The sequence below is a fragment of the Panulirus ornatus genome, chromosome 32 (genome assembly GCF_036320965.1).
Source record: "Panulirus ornatus isolate Po-2019 chromosome 32, ASM3632096v1, whole genome shotgun sequence".
In the NCBI taxonomy this organism is placed as follows: domain Eukaryota; kingdom Metazoa; phylum Arthropoda; class Malacostraca; order Decapoda; family Palinuridae; genus Panulirus; species Panulirus ornatus.
Genome location: NC_092255.1, coordinates 23,947,139 through 23,974,057, shown reverse-complemented (window position 1 = coordinate 23,974,057; position 26,919 = coordinate 23,947,139). Strand labels below are relative to the sequence as shown.

The 26,919-nt window shown below is 35.6% G+C and overlaps 1 protein-coding gene and 1 long non-coding RNA gene across 8 annotated transcripts in view; one reads left to right on the top strand and one right to left on the bottom strand.

The window, feature by feature from the left end:
* Positions 1–25,296, top strand: part of Rip11 (Rab11 interacting protein) — a 60,650-nt gene extending 35,354 nt beyond the window's left edge. For 2 of the 4 annotated variants that reach the window (XM_071681241.1, XM_071681243.1), the window contains 8 exons: positions 1,383–1,470; positions 1,805–1,885; positions 7,976–9,097; positions 15,100–15,208; positions 16,853–16,971; positions 17,116–17,249; positions 17,974–18,131; positions 19,155–25,296. In XM_071681241.1, the coding sequence (XP_071537342.1) occupies positions 1,383–1,470; positions 1,805–1,885; positions 7,976–9,097; positions 15,100–15,208; positions 16,853–16,971; positions 17,116–17,249; positions 17,974–18,131; positions 19,155–19,173 (1,830 nt within the window). In that variant the 3' untranslated portion in view covers positions 19,174–25,296. The remainder of the gene's footprint in view (positions 1–1,382; positions 1,471–1,804; positions 1,886–7,975; positions 9,098–15,099; positions 15,209–16,852; positions 16,972–17,115; positions 17,250–17,973; positions 18,132–19,154) is intronic. The other 2 variants (XM_071681242.1, XM_071681244.1) reach the window with 2 other exon arrangements.
* Positions 1–26,919, bottom strand: part of LOC139759191 (uncharacterized) — a 62,958-nt gene that overhangs the window by 35,026 nt on the left and 1,013 nt on the right. For 2 of the 4 annotated variants that reach the window (XR_011715013.1, XR_011715012.1), the window contains exons 2-3: positions 25,694–25,868; positions 12,500–12,629 (exon numbers count right to left, since the gene is read on the bottom strand). This is a non-coding gene — a long non-coding RNA (uncharacterized lncRNA). Of the gene's footprint in view, positions 1–12,499; positions 12,630–19,142; positions 19,283–24,733; positions 25,869–26,919 lie in introns of those variants that run through there. The other 2 variants (XR_011715014.1, XR_011715011.1) reach the window with 2 other exon arrangements.

Here is a 26,919-nt window from a genome sequence, read left to right as displayed (position 1 = left end):
GTTGAGAGGTGTTGGTTTGAAGAAAGAGTTATATCTGTAAATATCTAAGATATGTGGTAATTGTGGTGCTTGCTACAAATTTTACATCAACTTCCTTGAAGTGTATTAATATTAGAAATGATGAATGATTAGTTTGATAGACTATATAATCCTTAATTATATACAGACCAAACTTGCTTAACTTGTTTGACAAGTTAGCCACACATCTTTGCTGAGATATGATGTTTAATTGTAATACTTGAGGTGCAATCATTGTAGAAATGTCACTTTGTAGTCATACTGATAGGTAAGTGATTTAGTTTAATAGTAGCAGGAATACTCAATACATTTGTTTCATTTAGAGCCTTCCATTTTTTCTGTTCTTGATATTTCATTATGTCCACATATACACAGAGAATGATACACATGTACAAAGTTACACTATATTTATTTATGTATTTGCATGTTCTTCAGTAAATCCAATTTAAGCATTGTATATGGAGTGTATTTCGTGACCATAAAGTCTTTTGCTGTGTTGGCAGTAAACCATAGAGACCTTAAGTTTTTGGTGTCTTGATGGAAAGTAATTAGGACCTTTGAAATTGGAATCAAACCACTCGAAGAACAGTTCTCTTTCTACTTAACAGTTGCTCATTAAGAAATCCCTTCTGTCTTAGTCACTAGCTGAGTTAACTTTTATGTGCCAATCATATCATACAATGGTTTACTCACCTCTTACATAACCAGGTAGAGTTAACAACCCACCTGGTTCCTTATTTTATCTAGAACACATTCTGAAAAATTATTTATACATTGTTATGTCCCCTCGTGTAGATCTAGGTGTTCCTAGTTGATTCCCCTATTTTCCCCTACTATTAGAACTTTACTGTCATTGAACACGGCTTTTCTTTCTGTGTTGTACATCATCTAAATTGTAACCATTAATTTCATTGAACACTGGATCTATATTGGACTGTATAATAAGAGAAGGTGTTTGTATTCTTACTTCTCTCAGTTATAATCGGTCTGAAGGGACCAGCATAAACTAGTAGCTTCTAATTCATTTTAGTTGTATCTTTTAGGAAGGAAAGATCCCCTGCTCCTGTTTTTTCTTTCCTCACAACTGTGTATCTTTAAAAAATGTTAAATGTAAGTCTATCGTCATGCTATGTTTTGTCTCAGCATCATTAATATCTTTTCCTATTTCCCCTATGTCTCTAAATTCCAGTATGTCCTGCATTTAGATTTACTGGAACCATGCTACCTTCCATGCAGACATGTTAATTTAACAGCACAGGTCTCAGCAGCTTATAATCACTTGAGAAGAGAAAAATGTCTTTTAGTTAATCAAAACTGATGTTTGGAAAACCAATTATTGAGCCCATGTTTTCCATAATTTTCAGTTTGATGAAGAAGTAACGGTAAACACCCGGTCCAGTAGCCCCTACAGCACTGTATCTAGGGGCTCCTCGTTTCTTCAAGAAGTTCATGGTAAGTGGCTCTTCGTTCTGCACCTTAACATTCATTTCTTAAACTAAACTTCAGTTTTCTTACTATGCTTCTTGTTTTTCATGCTCTTTGCCATAATTTTACATAGCTTTTACATTTATTTCCATATTTTTTGGGGGAACATCTTCTTATCTGATCATACATACAAAAGTATAGTGGTTTTAAAGAATGGTAGTGCATGCAATGTTACTTCTTTAGCTGAATCATGAATAAATAGGATTAGGGGGCAATATGGCTTGTATGGATAGAAAATAAGATTATCTGTTAGAAAATGTGTTGGAAAGGGTAGTTTCATATCTTTCCAATTTTTTCTCAGAGGATGATGGAGTGCATTTGAATGGAAATAACCATATCCTTTCCGAGTCTAGACCACCACCCAAGCCAGCCCGTCTTGGAGGTAAGAAACACACACACACACACACACACATATATATATATATATATATATATATATATATATATATATATATATATATATATATATATATATTTTTTTTCATACTATTCGCCATTTCCTGCGATAGTGAGGTAGCGTTAAGAACAGAGGACTGGGCCTTTGAGGGAATATCCTCACCTGGCCCCCTTCTCTGTTCCCTCTTTTGGAAAATTAAAAAAAAACGAGAGGGGAGGATTTCCAGCCCCCCGCTCCCTTCCCTTTTAGTCGCCTTCTACGACATGCAGGGAATACGTGGGAAGTATTCTTTCTCCCCTATCCCCAGGGGATATATATATATATATATATATATATATATATATATATATATATATATATATATATATATATAAAATATCATCCCTGGGGATAGGGGAGAAAGAATACTTCCCACATATTCCCTGCATGTCATAAAAGGCGACTAATAGGGGGGGGGCTGAAAATCCTCCCCTCTCGTTTTTAATTTTCCAAAAGAAGGAACTGTGAAGGGGGCTAAGTGAAGATATTTCCTCAAAGGCTCAGTCCTCTGTTCTTAACGCTACCTTGCTAACACGGGAAATGGCGAATAGTATGAAAAAAAAAAAAATATATATATATATATATATATATATATATATATATATATATATATATATATATATATATATATACACACAGGCCCCACAGACCTTTCCAAAGTTTACCCCAGCAGTTTCACATGCCTTGGGTCAGTCCATTCACAGCACATCAACCTCAGTATACCACATTGTTCCAATTCATTCTATTCCTTGCACGCCTCTCATCCTATTTGAATGGCTTTACTAAATTTCATTAATATTTACTGTAACTATATGTTCTGAGTTATTTTTATCATCATATGATTTCCTAAATGACAAAAGTTTTATAGAATGAATTTATTGTCCATTATTTGTCATTTGATTATAGCTTCACTAACAGTTAATGAAATGAGATAATAAGATAGACTCTGTTGTTTCTGATTAGTATTGTGAATTTTTTTTTATATTCATCAGGGATAACTTAGTGAATTCTTCAGTAAAAAGTATGTTTATGACTTAAAAGATCTAAGATGAGTTAAGATAGTCCATTATGATCTTAGAAATCTCAGGTGCAATATCTGAGTAACAGAGAAAAATAAGAAAGAAAATTCTAAGATATGTTTTGAAGAAAATGATTGATAATACATCACTTAACCAAATAAGTGTTTAGGTGAATGAATCCATTATTTCCAAAGCCATTCTTGGCTCATACCATTTCAAATATTGTGGATTTTGATATACTCAAAATAGCATTGATATGTAATGCTGTTTATGATTTACCTAATGAGTAAAGATTAGTATGGTTTAATGGTGCAAGATAACTGTGGAACCCTTATTTGTTTCAGTTAGCATATTGGCAATAACCTGTGTTATTTGAATTGGGATGTGCACATTAGCATTTATTAAATAAAGCTGCTAAACTAATTTACCTCTCCTTTGTTAGGACTGATCATAATGCACCAGAAGATTAGATGTTTTCATCCATAAGCTTTGGTGACTGCTAATTTTTTGGGTCCGGTTAGAGGGATATACAAATATTAAATTTCTAATGTACCATCAGTGAGATATAAAGACACTGTCTGTTAAGATTATTTTTTTCATGCTGTTGTGATAATGTCTTAATTTGTTTGCAGTTGTTTGTGTTATGACAGCTTTGCTTTCTCACCCGTGCACACTGGTTTTGTTAAACTTAGTATGAGCTAATCATGCACTCATGCACCTTCTATCTGTAATATACTAATCTTTGCACAGTTGACATGTAGCATTGGGACAAAGAGCAATGGTGTTATGTATAAATAGTTTAAATGTGCATTTGTAATTTTGTGGGGGCTTTGTAAATTGCCTTTCCTTAGGTAGCAACCAAGGCAAAGTTCATTTTGTTGACCAAAATCTGTGTATTTATGACAAGTATTTAAAGGCCCAATGATTAATGTGGGATTGATATGGTGATGGTTAGCAATTAATGTATGTGTATACAGATGTGCTCAGGACCTCATTTTAATTGAGATAATAAGAGCAGAATTTTAAAATAGAAGTGTTGAAACAGTTGGAACAGAAGTAGTGTTCAAGATTAAATGGTGGTATGAGTCAGTGTTTTGAGTTAAATGTGGGTGTACTTCAAGGCTGTGTGATGTTACATGGGTATGTAATGTTTTCATTTGTGAGAACTAAATCTGAAGAGCTGTAAAGAATGATGGGCTGTTTTGATGATGTAAATAAGGGGAGGTTGCTGAAAATGAATGTGCGATTAAAGTAAAATGCTAGTTTTTGGAAGGAAAGTATTTTTATATATTTATCTATAATTTCCCCAGGGCTATTGTAGATAAATAATTTCTCACCCATCATTTTATATACTGTCATGTAACTAAATATACAAATTCACAATGAAGAACACTTCAACATCTTATCCAAAGTAGGTTTCCCTGACCTACATTCCATGTCTTGGAGGCAAACTTCATAACTGGAGGTTAATTGTGTTTCTGTATCCGTCCAGGACTTTTTGCAGCTCTAAGGTTAAACTACTTGCAGTACCAGGGAAATAATAAACTCCTTTGGAATGAAGGGTTTTGTGGTGGGACTGTACTCCCAATAATACAGCCTCACCATAGGCGAATTTTCAATTGTGTAGCCTCATGTAAATTGAGGTTGGTAACTCTGAACCAGTGTCAGATAATTTCACTCATCTGGTATTTGCAATTGAATAATGATTTTTGCAAGTAAAATTTAGTCAGGATAACGATGGGAAAGCTGATGTGGAAAATAGAGTTATGCATTGGAGAAAATAAGGCAGGAACATGGTGGAGAAATGCTTCTTGATAGAAGACCAGTATATAATTAATTAATTTCTCAGAGTGAGTATTGTAATATGTTCCTTTAGTCAGAGAATGAGGTTCTCATTATGCTTTTCTCTTTTTTATCAAATTTTTTTTTTATCAAATTTGTAATTTGATAATGTAACAATATTATACCATATACAAGTGCTTATTCTCTCACTGCTTGCTAGGGTGAAAAGCAATTTCACGAGGACATACAAAATAAGCAAAATTAAAATATTTAGCAAAACACTATGAGCCACTTAAACAGCCACAGCCATATCATCCCAACTTATCACAGACATATAAACCATGGCACAATGCTGAAACATTTAAATCTCTGCAAAGCGCAGCCATTTAAAACGAGCATGTAACCAGCAATCCATACCTGATTCTCTCCTCATATGACTTGCCTGTGCAATGGAGATTGAATCTTCCTTTTATATATATTCAAATTCACTCTTCATGTCCATCATCAAACTCCCTAAAATGTATTAAATTTAAACTGCAAATTAGCAGGATGGAGCTAATAGGGGAGTGTGTGGTGTCTTCTCTAGAGTAAATTAGCCGCATTAGGATTTTTGTGTGGACCAATTAGAGTTGTGCATAACTTATTGCAACTATACATGTCTCTAGAAAGCACTGACCAAATCAGATATAGGTGGGAAATTTTAGAATTTGTATGTGTGGACTCTATCCCTTCTTAGTGACACATATAATTACCCATAAAGAAATTACAAGGTTAAATCTGGTCTTATAAATTATTTTTTTGTAAATCTTAAAAAGATTGGTAGATAAATTTTTGTTACTTCTTCATCCATGAATACTTCCTGCTAAGATATTTGACAAGAAATCAGTAAAATTTACATTACTGACTTATTTCTGCATGAGAAGTTTTCCTCACTCCTCAGATATTCATGAAAAATTATCCCCTCTGTTACCATGTATTACACAGAATAGACAGAACAATGCTCTTAAGGGGATTCAATGATTTCTAGCTCTAAGGAGAAGGGCTGTTTACTCAGTCCACTGGTATAATGTTGTAAAGTAAATTCATGATGTTATTTTTGTAAGCAATCTTATAAATATTCTAAAACCAGCAAACGAAATCTAAACCTTATTTCTTCACTGCAAGATTGGAAGTTGTCCTTGTTTTGCCAGTTACATTAAACTGTTGGTGTTACTTGGCTTCACCTGCATGTGGCTAAAACACAAGTGAAAAGTCACCTTTGTCAAGGTTGTATCATCAATGGATGAAAAGGATTAGCTGCTATGATGCCTTCTTCTCTCTTGAGCTGCTAAGCTTTGGGATTTTTTCTGTCTTCCTCTTCATGTAACCTTTCTTCTTTCAGTCAGGTTTACAAACACCTGTAAGGCCCATATGATTTTTTTCTTTCCCTCAAGAGGCCTTGATTGGGCAAGTTCTGCCCATGTCATGTCAGTCACTATTAAAAGCATCACATTAAGGCACTTCTCACTCCAAAGTAATTCATTATTTTCTTGCCACTGATTATAGCACTGCCTTGAAGCTGCAGAAACCCTGTAAAGGGTCTTAGATTCATATGATTATAGATTTATTGAACTGTTTAGGCAGTTATTTGACAGCATTTGTGCCAGTTATATAAAATTAATTGGCCAGTTTCAAGTTTTTGGTTTTCTTTTATGTTATTCAAGGTGTAACAACGTGATTGTATGACAGAGAAGAAAATTGATTTTTCCAAGTTCCATTTATTCTGAATTGTTGATATTGTTTTCGAGGCATGCTGTTTTTGAAATTCTATGTTTATCATTATCAATACATTTCAGAAGTAATGATTTAGTGGCCTCCAGTTTATCTTAGTCTTATAGATGTTTATATATATAGGAGAAAAAATTCACTGGTCTGCTCCACCTGACAGTTTATAGAATTACTTGCATTTTGTAGCTGAAAATTTCAGTGTTGCAGGAAACTGTAGGAAGTAGTTGTAAAAGTGAAATTAGAATTATGTCCTCATAATTTTTGTATTTATTTTATTTTTTGGCAAGTGAAGCTGTTTAATGCTTTAATCTATGCCAATTCTTATCATTTTAATGTAGCAATTAATCAATAATATGATTTTGGTGTTAGTTTTACTTGACACATTTAGCAAGCTCTTTTGTATGGTAACTTTGTGTCCCATTTTCTGTGGGTTTAGTTGGGGTTTTGTACATTGTAGTATGTAAGATTACTGTAGGAAATGCTTTGCAAGGCTATATCCACTAGTGATACCCTTTCCTTTGTAACTAATGGCTGGTCTTTATGTCTGGGAGACTTTGGAGAATCCTATATTGTGGCCCTTGATATACCAAAAGCTGTTAACTCGGCTTCCTAAATTTTTTCTAAAGTGTAGGCTCCATTCACAGACAAAAGTCCTCTTTGAGCCAAAACTTCTATGGAAAAGAAAAAGGAGCAGTGAAAAAGGGACTGATGAAAAGTATGAGGTAAAAACACCGAAGATAAATGGATAGTGCATGTAAAGAAAAAATATCTAACCAGGTAGCTTAGTTTTAATGACAAAGTTTTACAGCAGTCCTGGTATAGGGGATGTAAGATGATTCTTGAGAGTCATTTTAATGTGCTTAAGTTAGGTTACTGTTAATGTTGGGATTTAAGTGAATCATTCATGATTCCCTTTCCTTTAGACCTTTTTCACCATATTTGGGTCAGCATTTTCAGATATCTTCTTTTAATACAACAGTAGTTTTAAATGCTCTGACATTCATTGTACATATATATTTAGGGTGCTGTTTGAAACTCAATTTCTGTAAATATTCATGAAAAAAAGGTGAAGAGGAATATGCATAGCTGTATCATGCCTTGCCGGTGCATTTGCTTTACTAAATGTCCTTTGTCAAACATCATCAAATGTGTCACAAATATCATCAGGCAACCTGAAGTAATGAGCATGTGACGGTGAATTTCATTTAAATTTAATATGGTACTAAAAGATAAGTCTTCAAAAATAGAAAGTGGTTGTATATTGTACTTGCACAGTGCATTACACTTTAATGATTGCTCCAAAGAATCTTTGTTCTTTGTGATCATATTTCTAACTGCAAGAGTGAAGTGTGATCAGTGTAAATTCTTGCTGACATCCTAAGACTAAAGTTGAGTGTTACTGAAAATATATTAATATTTGTTTAGTATAATCGTGGTGAAAGATTGAAGGGTCCTTATTGACTTGCAGGGAGTGTTATGGAAGTGCCCTCAATAGCCCTGGAGTCCCCCTTACCAACACCTTCTCCTGAGCCCATCCTTCCTGTTCAGTCTCAAGAGCCCACTACTCCAGATATGCTTTCCCCCAACTTACCTCTTACCTTTCCAAATCTTACACCTATTAACCTACCAACTCATAGTGATTCTCGATCATCCCGAGACAGTGCTTCATCTGATTCTGCCATGCCAATGTCACTCTCTAGTAGTGTAATTACAAAAGATACCAATTCTTTAGGTAGTTTAGAATCTTTTTCTCCTGAACCAGCACCACTAACCAAGGAAATTTTCCCTCAGCCTGCTGTTATACAAGATCCTCTCACCCCTGAACCACCACCTCTTCACGAGGAAGCTTCCACTAATCCTTTTGTTATACAAGACCCACCCACCCCTAAACCATCAACCCCTCACAAGGAGGTTTTCTCTGAGACTGTCATTAAAGAAGATCCACCACCCCCTGTAAAGCCTGTACGTTTTGCCAGATCCACTAGTGCCAGTGAGGCTGCCTCTCTGCTATCATCTGCTTCTGCAAAGTCTGACCAGTCATTGATGGTTCCCTCTCCAACAAAGAATCGTTCTCTGAGTACCTCAGCCACGCCAACAGCCCTAGATCGGACAGTTTTTTCTTATTCTCCTGTTAAGGAATCTAAAGTTAAGGAATCTAGTGCCCCAAAAGGGTCTGCTGTAGAGGCTTTAGCATCTGCTTCTTCTAAGATATCACTGATGGAGACTGATATTGTCCTTCAAACTCCTACTACTCCTACATCTAAAAAAATTAACTTTGAACTAACACTCCCTGCATCTAAAACCACAAGCAGCCACAATGGATTAGATGTGTCTGCTCCACCTACCCCAGCTACTAGTGCTTCTGCATATAGCTTTGGATCTGGTTCAGCCACACCATCTACCCCTGCCACTCCTAAGGATAGTAGCTCTGGGCCATCCCCTGTCCTAAATTCCCGCACTTCTCGGGGGACCCCTGGGCTGGCTGAGCGGCCCAGTGCTACTGTGGTACGATCTGGTTCCCTCCATGAGAAGCCCACCACCTATCCTGTCATTGATGAGTGGGAAAGGAAACTGTATGGCAGGAATGCTAGTGAGTAGGATTGATTCTTTAATTTTGGCTTTGATAGTTACTGCAGCTTTTCAGGTTCAAATCCATTTTGAAAATCTCTTTGATAAGTTGTAAAGTTGACAAAGAATGCAGAGTTTGTATTTGCTAGGAAGATTTCCAGATATGTTTTTATTGAGTTAATCTTTATTTGTGCCATTAATGTCACAGTTTTTAGCTTTTTTTTTGTGCATTTTCAAGATATCTCTATTTTGGGCCATTTTTGCATGAACAGGAACTTATTGGTTAGTGGTTTACATTTACTCTATTCCTTTTATATAATTCATACTACTTAAATTTGAGTAAGGAAAACTCACAAACAGAAATAAAAGCAGTGCTTTAATTTTACTCTGTCAGCTATTGTCCTTATATATGTATGCATGCATTTGTAAGTACCTGTATTTTTGATTACCTATTTATGTTTACAAAGGAGTTTTATGCTTGAGGGGCCCAACTTTTTTACCTGTCTTTTCTGTTGTATAAAATTTCAGAATTATTAATGTTAACCCAATGCACTACATATTTATTTAGTTTATCCATTTATCCAGTACCTCACTGTTAAAGAAGTATTTCTTAAAATTTCTTCTGAATCCTATATTACCTTTTTGCACATATACATTCAAATGTGTTTGTACACATACTTATATACATGATTGGAGACAAAAACACTACCACACACCCAAAAACAGACAAGGTTGAAGAGAGATAGACATGCAAACTAGCATAGTAATGATGAGGTGCCAAAGGTATATAGAGGATACTGACAATAGATAGAAAGCTGGAACAAAAAGTGCATCCGCTGAATGAAGAGATAATGGTTCTTAGGAAGCAGGAGCAGAAGATACAACAGATAAAGGAAGAAGTGAGGGACCTTAAATGGCAAATGAAAATGTAACAGAGAGCTTCAAAAGCTTGAAAGAAGTCATAAGAGAAAGTGAAACAAGGCCTAATCTGAATGGTCTAGAAATCGGCTTATCATGGGGAAGTGCTGGAGTTGGGTAGCAGAAGCTAAGGGCTAAAAACAAATAATTATAGGATTGAAAACAAGAGAACAAGTCCATCACCAGGCTTTGCTACAGGAAGAAGAGCAGTAACAGACTTGCAATGGTTAAAGAAAGAAGGAATATGGGAGACATTATCACAACTTCCAAGTTTCTAAATGAAAATGATATTGACAGTAATGATAAGTTCTTTGGTGTATGCAGGAACTGATCAACTAGAGAACATATCAAAACTAAATAAAACTAAATAAGGAAAAGTTATAAAATATATCAAAAAATACCTCTTAAAGCAATACAATTATAGATGGACAGAACAAGCTAGTTAAGACACAATGAATGCAGAGAATGTTGAATTTCAAACTGTTGCAAGATAACAAAGCAAGGTAAAGATATGGGGCCCTGTGACCATAAAACTTTCTAACTCTGTGGAAAAATAGGTCATCAAAATTAGTTAATCACACACACACACACACACACACACACACAAATCATTTGAACTTTAAAAAAATCAAAACAAGGAATGTTAGAAAAAATGGGCAGAAATACTTAACAATCAAAGCTCCTCATCAAAAGAAGTGATGGAGATAGTTGTCTGTTGACAATTATTAGAACATGTAGATATTTAGTAAACTATTTAGCAATATATTCACATCTTGGCCAAATCAGGATTATGCTGAAGTCGCTCCACCACACCTAAATTGAGAATCTAGGGTAGGGTGGGTACGACTGTACTGGAATTAAGTGAATTCAGCTGTGGTGAGAATGTTGGTTACAGATTTGTCCACCATGGAGGAGAAAACAGATAAAGGTGACATGGTTAAAGCCTTCAAGTTTGTAAATCATTCAAATGATACTGATAATGAAGAATTTTTCATGAGCTACATTGACAGAGTTACTTTTGGCCATAACAAGAAACTTGTTAGGAAGAATGTGAAGCACTGTTTTCTTATAAGCATGGTGGGTGGTTGGAACAGATTACGAAAAGCTGCCAGTATAAATTTTTTTAGAAAGCTTCATGATGATAAAGCAAGATCATCAGTGCCGTGCTTTTTCCTTCTACTACAAATAGGTATCTAGAATTATGTACCATAAATTGCACCCATATCAAAATTAGACTTTGCTAAAAGATATATTGCCTTAGAAAGGCTAATGTTTGTGAGTAGCGAGGTAATACTTAGGCAGCTGTTCTATAGAAGTTTAAAGTTAAATCTTGAAGGATATGATACTTAGGGAAAGAAGAAAGGTGATCACATAGTGCTTGAGTTTGAGGCTATGGTTGAAAAGTTCCAAGAAAATCAGAGAACCTCAAGTTGCAAGAGATGATGCAAGGAAAAAATGTTTTGATGCCACATAAATTCTCTGGGAACATAAACCAGGAAGAATTCAGCAGTCAGGACTAATAAAAACTATCAATAAGCAGACTATCAAAAAGCAAAGGAGCTTATGGATGTATTATTGAGAACACACAGGTAGCACAGCACTTGAAAGGTTTCTATCTATCTTTATCTCTGATGCCCATTCCCTCTGGGAACTCCCTCAAGGTGATGGTCACAGCTAAAGATTCTCCATAACTGGTGAACTCCAGTGCTGCTTCATAGCCTGTAGTGACTTGCCCTTAATAGGCAACTGGCAAAGGGCTACTCGAATGCAGTGTTTCCAAAGGCTCCTACCTAATGTTCCTGCCGTATGCTTCTGCTTAATGTTCCAACTGATTGCTTTTAGGTTCAAGAGCAAAAAATGCATACTGTAAGATAAGGAGAGAGAAGCAGAGAAACTCTGAAAAGAATATTGTGGACAAGGCAAGAGATAATCCAAAACTATTTCAGACAGGAGTAAACTGACAGGTAAAGAGCAGCTATCAGGCTAGAATATGTAAGGGAAGAGCTTTTGAAGATGATGAAGAGATGTTCGACAGGCTGAATGATAAGTTCATTAGTGTTTTCTCTGTGGAGGACATTTTAGCCCCAGCACCAGTGAAATGGGGTGAGGAAGAGGTACTGAAAAGCAATGACATTGCTAGAAAAGACATAACCATACCATTAAAGTGTTTTGACCCATATTAGGCTAATTGTTCTGATGAACTCTCTCCATATATGCTGATGCTTGTGATAATCCACTAAGAATTTTGTTCTTTTTGTCACTAAGGTGCATGCACTGTCAAAGGAAAGGAAGAGGGAAAAAGATATGCCTGTAAATTGGGAAAAGGTACTAAACAACACATCATTCCCCTTAACAATTAAGGTCTGTGAATGAAATCTGAAGGTGAATAGAGAATTTAATCCAAAGGAGAAACTACCTATGTGAGAGAAAAATAGAATTAAGGAAAGGTCATATGTAATGAATTGCTTAGACTTTCATGACAAAGTGAGCTCCATTTTAGACTTACGAGACTGATGGGAAGATTGTGTATTTCTGGGCTTCCAGAAAGCTGTTGACAATCCACCACATAGGAGGGAGGTTAAGAGGCTGGATCTCCAGGTAGGCAAATTGGAAGACTCCATCAGTGAATAGATTACCTTAGAGGAATAGAGCAAAGGATATAGTTCATAATGATATTCTTAAGTGGGCTGGGGCAAAACATGTGTGCTGCAAAGTTTGATATGGAGACCACTGCTCTTCTTGATTTGTGTAACTGATTTGCAAGATGGATTGGATCTCTAAGTGAATAAGTTTGCATATGATGCCAAGATCATGAGGGAAGTTAAGAATGAGTACTGCATCAACTTGCAAGGGATCTTAGATGATGTAGAAAGCTGGTCTGATATGTGGTTGATGGAATTCAAGTAAATGCAAAGTAATGAGGATGAGACACAGTAAAGAAAGGCCTCTGTATGAGTGTCATATATGTGCTAAACTAAAGGAATCTGTATGTGATAACAACATAGGAGTCAACATTGTGCCTAGCCAGTTTCTAGAGCTCCATCCTAGAATTATGAAGGAACTAATGGTCTGCAGGTTATTATCAGAAATGCATTTAAGTACATGGTACAGGGAAAGCTTAACAAATAATTCATGAGATTTAGACTAAAACTACACTATGCTTCCCTGAATAGGGCAGTAAAGTTGATGCCCAATTTAAGGGATGAGCTACAATAAATGGGTAGGGGCAGTAAATTAGTCCCATGGAAAAAAGAAATGGAGTAATTAACAGACAAGTGGCTACTGAAATTTTGTCCTTGCAAATTTCAAGAAAATGGAGGATTGGAATTAGATCAAAGTATGACTACCATAGTGATGGAGGCAAATTGAAAAAGCAGATTGTGAAAGGGAACATGCAGTTGACATTATATTCTATCAGAATTACTCAATACCTCACTCTTTCTGTAGGTAGAAGGCATTCACCAGCCAAGGTGGTGTTAGTGAGTCTACCCGCTTAGGTATCAGGAGGATTATTGATGGCTGTTTAGTAAGCCAGCACTTCATTGCCTGTCAGGTTGGACTATGTTGCTGGCTTCTCTTTCTGTTCTATCCATATGTGGTTTGTTGGCAATAAGTTCACAAATGTACAATCTCTCCTTCTCACACTCTACACTTGACAACATATAACTCACATGGCTCATTCTTCTTAGCTCTAAATGTTCCTGAGGCAAGTGCTGCATGTTAGTCTGCCTTAGGCCGAATCTCGTCTTAAGTACTCACAACTAAGTACTGTATCTCTTCTCTTACTGATATCTATCACACACCACTCAAATATTAATTTTATCAGACGTCTTTACACAAAAATTCAAACCTTTATTTATTAGATCACACTGAATCCAGACATTCATGTGATGATGGCATTAATTACTGTGCGAGAAGAAAATATCAATAATATCTGCAGCTATTCCAAAATAGGAAAATTAGAACCGTACTTTATGAAGACTGACATTCTTTAGAAAAATTGTCTCTGTGAATTGACCTCAGGATTTTATGGTTAAGCAATTTTTATTGTGCAAATTGTAAGAAACTTATTTTTGACTTTAACAATGAAAAATAAGGCATGGCATGTTCTTTTAAGTGAATTATGTTAATCACTGATTTTAAAACATTAGATTTTCTGGACATTGTTTCTTACTACATTAGTTGGTATTTTGTCTGCCTATTCCTTTTGCATGCTAATTGGAGTTGCCATGATTAATGGCTCCTTATGAAAATATAAGTCATAATGGTATTGGAATTCATTTCAGACGGCAAGATGTTCAGACCAGGTAAAGTTGTGGCTGCTAATATTGTAATTACATTATTAGTGTATAGATTTGACAATTAATCAACCTTTGTTTGAGTGTGTGTGCTTGCTGGAATCATTGTCAATGCTATTTCTTCTGCATGAGCTACCTGCTTTTTGTATATGTTGCTTATCTTTTACAGACAAACAGGATAGTTTTAGTAATTACAATTGCTTTATTTTTGCACTCTAGATATCTAACGTGGGGTTCTTAGTTCCCTTTTCAGTCAAAATTTTTAATTATGGTCCCATAATGAGCTGGTAATACAAATGATGCTCTACCTCAGCATATATACAAATACAGTTAATTAATGTGACTAAATTAAATATAGATACATCGATAGATTATCTACAAAATAAATAAATAACCATTTGATTGTAAGAGAGATGGAGATAGTTTAATGGAGCCGTTTGTATCTAACTTGATTGGTGGGACACTGCATGGGACAATTAGATTATCAAAAAGCATAGGGCATATTGTATGTCAGAGAGATAAATGAGTATTTTTCATACGGAAAAATTCTTAGTTCTTGTGCTGCTAGAGAATTTGTAGAACTGAGTATTGAGTACTAAGGAACAGTATTTAGTGTTTCTGTAATTGATAGTTTTGCCTAATTTTTTTCTATATATGGATGGAGTATGGAAAGGTATAGTGAAAATCATTTAAAATAAGTTGCACTTTTATAAGCACCATAAAATATAATGTCAAGAGTACAGTATTATTTGTCGCATAATGATTCCTTTTCATAAATGTTATTTGAAAAGTTATTTATTTATTCCAGTTGTTGGAAGCATGGAAAATGTGAATCGCAGTGACAGTCAGTCTTCTCTCAGTACATCCTTATCCAGCAGCACACTTGATGTTACCCGCACAGATGAACATGGATCGAGGTATTTATTGCTAATAATATATTGCTTGTTCAAAGCACCTGTTCATACTGATATACTGTTAACTGGGATATTGAGTTTCAGTATGCGTTTGGGTGTGAGGTAAGGGCAGTGTGATGTCACCATGGTGTTTCACTTAAAAATATATTTATCTATTCATTATACTTTGTCGCTGTCTCCCACATTAGCGAGGTAGCGCAAGGAAACAGATGAAAGAATGGCCCAACCCACCCACATACACATGTCTATACATACACATCCACACACGCACATAATTCATACTGTCTGCCCTTATTCATTCCTGTCGCCATCCCGCCACACATGAAATGACAACCCCCTCCCCCCGCATGTGCACAAGGTAGCACTAGTCTAAATATATATATGGGAGTGGGGGGCTGGAAATCGTCCCCTCTCGTTTTTGATTTTCCAAAAGAAGGAACAGAGAAGTGGGCCAAGTGAGGATATTCCCTCAAAGGCTCAGTCCTCTGTTCTTAACCCTACCTCACTAACACAGGAAATGGCGAATAGTATGAAAGACAAAGAAAGATTATTATTATCATTATTATTATACTTTGTCGCTGTCTCCCATGTTTGTGAGGTAGCGCAAGGAAACAGATGAAAGAATGGCCCAACCCACCCACATACACATGTATATACATAAACATCCTCACATGCACATATAAATACCTATACATTTCAACGTATACACACATATACATACCTATACATTTCAACGTATACACACATATACATACACAGACATATACATTTACCTAATTCATATTTGCTGCCTTTATTCATTCCTGTCACCACCCTGCCACACATGAAATGACAACCCCCTCCCCCCCACATGCAGACAAGGTAGCACTAGGAAAAGACAACAAAGGCCACATTCGTTCACACTCAGTCTCTAGCTGTCATGTATAATGCACTGAAACCACAGCTCCCTTTCCACATCCAGGCCCCACAAAACTTTCCATGGTTTACCCCAGATACTTCACATGCCCTGGTTCAATTCATCGACACCACCCCAGTATACCACATCGTTCCAATTCACTATTCCTTGCAAGCCTTTCACCTTCCTCTATGCTCAGGCCCTGCTCACTCAAAATCTTTTTCACTCCATCCTTCCACCTCCAATTTGGTCTCTCTCTTCTCCTCGTTCCCTCCACCTCTGACATATATATGAATATATATTGGAAAGGATCACAATTTTGCACGTGATCAAGTATATTCCTATGAGTCCACAGGGAAAATGAAACATGATAAGTTCCCAAGTGCACTTTCGTATAATAATCACATCAGGGGAGACAAAAGAGGGAAATATAACAGTCAGTTGATATATATATATTCCTATGAGTCTAAGGGGAAAATGAACATGATAAGTTCCCAAGTGCACTTTCGTGTAATAATCACATCATCAGGGGAGACACAAGAGAGGAATATAACAGTCAGTTGATGTACAACAAAGAGATGTTTACAAAATACATTCAAATACATATATACACACGTATATATATATTCATACTTGCTTGCCTTCACCCATTCCTGGCACCCCCCTGCCCCACAAGAAACAGCATAACTGTCACAGAGTGTGACAAAGCTGAGGTAAAAGTAATTTTTCATTGGGCACATCCACTTTTACAGGTTCCCAGAAATTAAGGCTTTGCGACTTGAGAAAAAGTCTCGGGAAGAGGGTGATGAGGGAGATGGTAAAAAACGACGAGGCAAAGGTGGAGGATTAAAATCTAAATTATTCGGTGGAAGTATGTAAAATAATCATATGTATTGTTATAATGGCTATAATGATTATTTATGAAATGAACAGATTCAGTTTCATAATTTATCTATACTGTAAGTATTTTATCAGAAAATTTTAAGTTTTATATTTTCTAAAATCATTTCTCCAGGTAGCCGTGAACGTATTGGTGAGGAGGATGGAAGAATAGTGGAAGGAGGTAATGACCGTCTACCACACCCTCCTACTCATCAATCTAGACTTCCACAAGAAATACACGATAAGTTCGCAGGAAAATCTCGTGAGGTAAACTCTTTATTAGATTTCATCTATCTCAGGATTAATTGTAAATTCTTAAACACCAGGTGATGGAATTTCTCATCTAAAATGTATGCTCTTTAAATAATTCCTGTGGTGCCCTTTTCCAGCACATGTATCAAATTTGTTTGATTACATATTATGTCTGAATTATGAATACCATTCTTTAATTTTGAAGTTGGTTCCTTTGCACAGTCTCTTTGAAAACATGGGGAACATATTTCAATTCATTTACTGTAATTGTATCTCTTCAGCACATAATTCCCTAATCTACATATATTACTCATGTAATGTCTACTCAGATACCTACTTTGACATACTAAAAAGAAATTAATCTTCCATGATTACATGCTAACATTACAGTAACACATCCTCTTATTTTTTGGTCATATCTTCTCTTTGCAATGTACCTAGTTTGTTTTCATTAACTCCATCCTTATTTATAGATAAAGTCAAGTGCACATAGGCACACACCTTTTTGGGGAGTTTTTTTTTCCAGAAATGGGGTATTTCAGCTTCCACCCTAGAGACTGGTAAAGAAGAGGAATGCCAAATAGGTAAACAGTAATACAATTATTTGTGGAAGATTCTCCATGCTTAGCATGGCTCTGAATGTGAGGAACGGTGTGCTTGATGCAGATTGGAATAACATTCTGGCTTGAAGTATTGTCATCAATAGTTAATCTTATGATCATTTAACTTTTACTTTCAGGATCTGATGGAGATGATAGTGAACTTGCAATCGGCCATGGAAAAAAATGCACGACACACAAGGGATTTAGAGGATTACATAGATGGCCTTCTTCTACGAGTGATGGAGAGCACACCTCAAATCTTGCAAGCCCCAATTACTATGAACAAGAAAATAAAGTAAATATATGTATTTTTCAATTTTTTCATGGAACAGAGTAAGGTCTTTTAATGAACATGAAATGATTTCACTGCAATTGGAAATATTTTCGGTATTATTTACCATACTCTGTTTTCTTTACATGCTGATCCATTCAGACTTGCTGATTTTTTAGTTTTCCTTTGTGTTTCTGAACAAGTTTTTAATTCTCTTGAATAATTGGAGAAAATCAAGGTAGAAGGAAAAGGTGTCTATGAGTAAAATAAACAGAAGGTACCTGGGAGGTGAGTCAGTTCCCATTTGCTAATGAAACAGCTCTGATGACTAATTCAAATGAGAAACTGCAGAAGCTAGTTTTTGAGTTTGGAAGTGTTTGAAAGGAGAAAGTTTACAGTTCATTATGAATGAAAATTAGGTTATTAGGTATAGCAATGGAGAGAGACAGGTTGGTTGGAGTGAGTTTGAATGGAAAGAACCAGGAGAAAGTGAATTGTTTTAGACACCTAGATGTGGATATGGCAGTGGAAATAAGCCATAAGATGGATGAGGAAGCAAAGGTCCAGAGTGCATTGAGGTATGTTGGAGAGGTCACTCTGTCAGGGCAAAGATGGGTAAATTTAATGGAGTTACATGTCTCATAGTGTTATATGGATGCAAGGCATAGGTCCTAGTTAAAAAGTGGAGAGGAGGGTGGATACGTTGAAAATGAAATATTTGAAAACAGTAAGAGGAGGGTTGATGGAATAAGAAATGATAGAGTAAGAGAGAGGTGTCATAGTAAGAGGAATATGTTTGAGAGAGCTGAAGACAGTATGCTGCAATGATATGGACATAGAGAGACAATAAGTGAGAAGAGGCTCAGAGAGTGTATATATATCCATTCACCTCTATAGAGTACCTGTGATTGTGAAGACAGGTATTTTTCTATCCTTATCATGAACAAGTATGACCAGATTATAAATAAGGAATGAAAATATTATTTATTTCCTAAATATTAGAAAAAAGCTGCTACAGTTCTGAATTCTTTTAATATTTCTTTACAGAGTGTTTGGCCCTCACTGAAGATTTAGAAACACTAGATGGATTAACGTGAAACTATCACTAGCTTCTGTTCTGTTTCTTTGAACAGACTGTAGGTCTCACTGCTTTATTGTCTTCCCAACTAGTGTACCTAGAAGAATTAGTAAATGGAATGATGTTTGGTTCATAAACCTTTAACTTGGAATGTTAATAAAGAACCACATATTTTGACAAAATTTACTTCCACTGGTAGGGAGTATAAAAAGCTAAGTTGTGAGAGGAGCTATGCTGGAAAATAGCATATAATGTTATAAGCTGTTTTGAGATATTGTAGGAGAGCCCAAAAATTTATAATGTTATTGATGTAAGTTTAAATGGTGTCCTCTCAGAGAGATGGAAGCGGAAATACTGGTCTAATATTTCCCATCCTGAATAGAACATTGTTCCACTGTTTTATAAAGTTAGCCTTTGGATTTTGGGCTTGGCTGTGTTTAACGAATTTATTATTGTTATTTATTCAAACTGTTTAATAGTTTTTCCTTAAAAAAAAAATAAAATATAAATAGAATGAACCCTATTGCAAGGATATGAATATGGCATGATGAGGAAAACATAAGTGATTTGCAACTTTCTAACATGCATGCACATACACACCTCTCATTCTCCCTCTAACACAGGTAAGATCAGAGATCATCTAGGTTCTCTTCTCTTCTCCTCTGTTCTCAGTAATTACTGCTGTCCAAGACAGCTAAGGAAATAAGTATTTATTACTAGCATGTTATGTGCAATTTAAGTAATAAATGATGCTACATTAAAGTTTTATGATGAAAAAATTTATATTACAAAAAGGAACAATTTATGTTTATACATATGATTAAATTTTTCTTTTGCTAAAATACCATTCCTGCCATTGTGAGGTAGTATCAGGAACACATGAACATTGGCCTCATTACCTGGCATTGTCATGTTTTAAGTACTGAAATCAGAATCTACCATTCACAGCTAAACCTAATAGACCATTCCAAGGTATACCCTGAATACTTCATATGCCCTAGCTGAGATCATTAACAACATATGCTCCCAGTATACCACATTGCTCATATTCTTTCTAATCAAGACATACCTCTCACCCTCCTGAATGTTCATGTCCAGATACCCAAATACCTCTTACACTCCATTTTTCCAACACATATATCATCTTTAGCAGTCTCACTTCACTAATTCTCTCTATATGGCAGAACTATTTCAGGAAATTCTGGTCAGCCCTCTTGATAAGATTAAACTCTTTACCACACTTGTTCTATAACAATGGCATTTCATACACAGTCATTGAGCCTCATGCCACTGATTGTAGCCATCACACCCACTCTCATCCTTTCCTTTACATTCAAGGCTAAAGATTTATAATGGTCCTGAGTCACCCCTCTACCGTACCTTTTTACTTTATTCGTGTTCACTTTGAACTTGTTTCTCTTACACACACTTCCAGGCTGAACACACTATCCTCTGGAGTTTCTCTTTAGAGTCTGCCACCTACTGGTTATAATATACAATTCAAGATCTGATGTAGGAATAAGCTGACTGATAATGGGTTTTTGGACAGAGGGTGTAGGAGTGAAAACAGCAGTCTAATATTCATCAAAGTTCTCTGATTTTCTGTCTCCCTTGTGAAAAGAATGCCTTTCTTAGCCTCTTCAGGCTATTTGCACGTCATTGGAGACAATCAAGACATTGTCATAAAGAGGAAGCAAACTATTATCAGTGCAGTATATTAACTGTCTATGCCCTTGTTTGTGAGTCATCTCACCCTTGGCCTATGCTTACCATGAGATTTCAATTTTCTTGCATGTATGAAAGATCCTTAGGAATACTGTTAGGAAATAGTGGTTATAGAAATACAGGCTACTGTTGCTCATCTGTTAAAATATCCCTCTACGGTATCATTAAGGAATACATAAACACTTAAATTGCCTTTTTTAATGCTGATCTGAATCCAATTATTAGAATCTATGGCAAAGTATATGAATTTCATGTTCAAGATGCTTTATTTGAGGGTGTTGCAGTTCTCTATCTTGTATAAATGGATATAGTCCAGGTCTTGAGTCATGAAGCCAAATGGTTGCCAGATTTTTTTTCACCCCAACAAACTCTACTTCCATCTTGGACAATAAACCCTCTTATCCTCAGTGTGGTTCAAAATACCCGAAGCCCCAGTAATTTATCAGGGTTAGATTTTTTTTCTCGCAGAACTTGAGGAATATGAGATGACTCTTCAGAGCTCAAAATCTCACAACTGTAAAAATTACAGTAATTTTTCTAACCAAAAGGTAGTTTGTAACTAAGTTCAGTGGCTTAACCTAATATATAAGGCATACATCTTTAACCCTTAAAGGACCACACTTGGACTTGGTTAATGTTCCATGGGGAATGTATCAATACTTGTATGAGTTGCCTGTTTCTACTCTCATGTAAACTGGTTGGAGTGCTTTATCAGTATGCAGAGATAGCATGTGTCACTAGCACCAATAATAAGCATCAGGATAAAATCTTATGAGTGTCAGTTACCCATATAACACAATGGGTTAACGTGCCTGACCCTGTGGGGATTCTTGCCTTGTTGTACAGGTTGCTTTCTCCAACTATCATTTATACTAGAAGGAGTGCTTTATCAGCATGTGGAGATGCCTTATTTCACAAGCAACAACAATTAGCACTGGGAGAGAATACTAGTCTTAATTACCCAAATGTTCAATCCACTTGACAGCACGTTGACCCCGGTATACCACATTGTTCCAATTCACTCTATTCCTTTCACCCTCCTGTATGTTCAGGCCCCGATCGCTCAAAATCTTTTTCACTCCATCCTTCCACCTCCAATTTGGTCTCCCACTTTTCCTTGTTCCCTCCACCTCCAACACATATATCCTCTTTGTAAACCATGGCAAGGTCTGTGAGGTCTGGATGAGAATAAGGAGCTGTGGTTTCGGTGCATTACACATGACAGCAAGGGAATGAGTGTGAATGAATGTGGCCCTTTTTGTCTGCGTTTCCTGGAGCTACCTTGCTGAAACAGGGGGTAGTGATGCTATTTCCTGTGGGGCAGGGTTGTGACAGGAATGGATGAAGGCAAGAAAGTATGAATATGTACATGTGCATATATGTATATCTTTTTTCATACATATTCGCCACTTCCCATGTTTGCGAGATGGTGTTAAGAACAGAGGACTAAGCCTTAGAGGGAGTATCCTCACTTGGCCCCCTTTACTGTTCATTCTCCAGGAAAATTAAAAATGGGAGGGGAGGATTTCCAGACCCCCACTCCCTCCCCTTTTAGTTGTCTTCTACAACATGCAGGAAATATGTGGGAAGTATTCTTTGTCCCCTATATATATAGGTAGATAGAATAGATTACTTTACTAATATATTCTCTGCAACATACACAGTGACTAAAATGCATCCCTTTGTTTCACAAAACAAAGCACTGAAATCACTTTTACAACATCCCTCCATGTGTGTTCATAACATTTTTAGTGTAGGATTTTTCTCAGGTGTTTTACTATAAATGTTCAGTACTAATATCTTAAAACTTTTGATCTTTTGATATTTACAATGGAAGGCTTTTTCTTCTTGAACACTAAGGTTTGAGTTTTCAATTATCAGGTGAAAAATTTGATGGCTGAGATGAGGCACAATTTCTAAACTGATGAAAACCTAAAAGTTTATTGTACTACTAAACTGTACAGTAAGGAGGAGTTTTGTAAAGTGAGGCACAATATCTTAATGCATACATAAATGAATTTCAGTATACTCTGTTTTCACCACTTCTTACTTTATAACTACACTTTCACATCCTTTCTAACATGTTTGTTGCTTGGTTTCCTACTAAGACCTCTTGTAATAGGTGTAAAAGAAAACAGTGAGTTTCTGGTGGAAATGTTCACTGAAAGTGTTATGTTTCTGGTAAATATCTGTTGTAAATGCAGGCTATTTCACAGAAGTGAATGAGTGAACAAGCAAAGGTCTTTGATAGACTATGAAATGTAAAAGAATCTTAAAGATTGTACTGAATGCAAAAGTACAAAGGAGAATGCAGATATAAGTATTCAGTCATGTCACCCCAGAGGGATCCACTGTCACCCTCTTAAACTCTGACAGACATGAACTGAATCTGCCATCATCTTCCTCAAACCATGAATGTTCAACCACTCCCACTCAAAAAAACACCATCTACACAAGGTATCACACAATGACACACATAGCATTCACTGCATCTCACACATCAACACAAAGGCCATAAATAAGCCAAACAACCTCAGAACATTAACCAGTTCCAGTTCCAGACAAAAAAAGAATCCCTCAGTATCTAAAAAACTATTCATGTGCTCCGTCCAACACTACACCTCACATGCTTTGATGATTACCCTTTGAAACCTAACAAAATTACTCACGACGGAGCACTCAGAACAATCACTGGTAACTAACAACCAGAAACACTCTCCACCTTCACAGACAAAAAACAATCCAATAAAGAAACGCCTCAACAAGCTCGGTAAACAATTCTTTCCATCAGCTATAGCCTTTCCTACCAAAATCACTTCATAACAAACCAAAAGTCCCAAAACAAAGATAAAATGCTCACCTCTGCTTCACTCTTCAGCAACATGTATATCCCAGATCCACCACCCTCTGCAAACCATGCTCAGACTAAACACTTTCACACTGTAATGACTTGACAAGTACTAAGCAACTGCCTTACTAGCCCATTCATAAACTCCATTCTACCAGACATATCCATCTGAAATGACACTACCCACTTTCATGTCTTAGCTCTGTAAACCAGCCATCTCTCCAACTATACAAGCAAATCCATTCACCATGTCAAAAGACCCCTCATGACCAAGACGCAATATCCACACTGAACATCTATTCCTTAATTATCCTACTCTCACCCTACAAAGACAGTCACAGATCATCACCACATTAAAGAAAGCTTCTTACCAGAAGGAAGTCACTCCATGATAATAAGCGACAACGTGATGGACACTTTTGCTTCTTGGTATGATGTAGGTAGGTATTTATGGTTTAGATTTACCAGTTATGCAATGTTACTTCACATATTACAAGAAGGTTGTGAAAGATTAATTACATTTTTGTGTACTGTTAGTGTATTTATTATGGTAAATTCTTCCAATAGCACTTTGTGTTCCATAATAACACACAAAGCCCACTTATAAATGGTTGACATCATGTAGAACCAAACGGTAACTAATGTGGCTTTTTTTTATTTTGAGTGTAAAGAATGTAGGAAGACTGGTCTGAACATTAAATCTGATCATTCAAATATTTAAACTGCATATTCTGTATTACAAGAATGTATTTTTACAAGGAAAGTCTGATGAGAAGAAAAGTGTGAGTGTGCAATATGTAAAATAAAAACAGTTGCATGATGGTCTTTATGTCAAAGCTAAGGAGCACATATTGCCATCTGTCATAAAGTTATGTTTATCCCAGTGATAATGTGGTTTCTAAAAAGATTGTCACATAGTGCCAATTAAAGTGTATCACATACACTTTCCTGAGTATGGCAATCTATAGCAACATAAAGAGATTTTCATTTTTATTGTATTGTCTACAACCAATATAATGGAAGCAAACAATCATTTTATCGATACTACATCAGAAAAATTTATACCTGTATATTCTTATGAGTACAATTTCGTTTTACAGTAGTCAAATAGTTGACATTAATTTTTCTTTTTGTCCATTACAAACAGTACTTATACAAGGTTATGATTAGCTTCTGTAGTGCCAGCATAGATACAAACTCTAAGATTAGTCTTAGCCCTCTATGTTGGTGATAGCTTACCCAATAATGTACCAAGTGCCTTAAAAGAGAGCTAGATAATTTTTTCTTCCACAGCAATTGTCAAGAAATTATATTTTATAAGTGCTATATTGTTGATTGTTACTAAATGCTTTATCTTTAATAGGAGGGGAGGGAAGGGTGGTTTAAGGATTATTTATTATATCTATTTAATATATACTAAAGGTTTAATATGTATCTTATTATCAGATGAAAAGTCTGATATAAGATTGGTCAATTATTTTTTTCTTTTTTTGTGATGGGAACATGTATGTAGAACTTCTAATAAAGAACAAGAATTACTTGTTTTTCCCTCATCATTAAAAGTAATTTGAATCAAAAGAAAATACGGACTTAATAATGAAACAGAAAATTCCTAATTTCATTACTTTTAACAGTATGATTAGTGGAGCATAGGGAAATTCACATAAAACCTTACACTTATAAACTTATGTTTATCTGAAACTAAAGAGCTAATATCATAAACTTTTAATTATTTATAAAAGGGAGTAATAACAGACAGGAAGTCAGCTTAATAACTACACTACAGATTGTACAGATTTGCAAAAAAGATGTCATTTTTGTTTCTGCAAATGATTACACTTATATATGAGCTAATTCTGCAGTAACAAAATATTGCACTGAACTATGAGAAAACATATCTATAATATGAAATACTAGATACTGTACAGTACTTACCACCAATGTATCAAAGGTTTTCATCAGAAGGCAGACTGATGACGTATCTTTATTCTTCCTAACTTCTCAACACTTTGTGTGATCAACGGACTGTAAATCATCATCCAAATAAGTATACTTCAAATTTCTATAATTAATATTTCCTGTGAATATTCTCCATTTGCTTTACCTTTGTCTGAAAGTGAAAGAAAAGTAGAACCTTGTTCAATTTTTAATACAATAATATGAGAATAATTAATAAATCAAGTTAGGCAATGAGATGCTATAATACAGCAGAAAAATAAAAGGTCAAATTTCAAACGTCTGTGGAGCCAATAACCTCTAATGAAAGACATTATGGAATGCTTTAGAAATTCTAATTATGAGATATCAGCCACTTTACTTTCATCATACACGTCAATCACATAAAAAGATCAAGCAAATTTATCAGACATGAAAAATATCATTAGAAAATCATGCTGACAAATGTTAATCATGCGTTGATCCGACAGCTGTCAACAATTTTGTCAAAGCATGTTTTTACATTTCATAACAAACATCAAGCAAATCGGACAATAATTTCCATTCAAGTACTTATTAGCTTTCACTAGAAATCTCCTTGATCTCTGGATTTTTTTCTGTACCAAGATCAATCATGAAGTACACCTTATTTCTAACTTTTTTCATTGTTCCTAGGGAAAATTTATCAGGACCTGCCATTTAATTTACTCTCATTAATAGTGATAGTGTATACTGACTGCATGTTACAATGTTGCATAATGTTCTCCACTAGTAACTGGACTAAAGCTAGAACATGGTGTGCCATCAAAGGTAAAAGAGAGAAGAAAAAATAAAATCTTCTCTTGGTTTCATCCCATACTCAATGGACCAGATGACAGTAATAACTCTCATGCCTCTTACCATACCATTCTGTAGGGTTTCTTTAGCTATTTTCAGCAATTTACATTTCATACTGATATTTACTATGAGGTATAACTTTTTTGGGCTTCTATGCAAATATAAGTAATTCAATGCTCCAAACAGAGTTCTTTATTACACTGTCAATATAGCTTACTACTGGAAAATGTGTCTGGAACACATTGACACACGTTCCCTATACTACTTGAAGCATCTTAAACCTTTCTCAAACTATGTCCACATTGTTTTCATTAACCCTTTTTATGCACAACTGATCTTTTGGCCTCCTCCACTAATGGACAAAAAATACCATCTTTTCTAATGGAAAA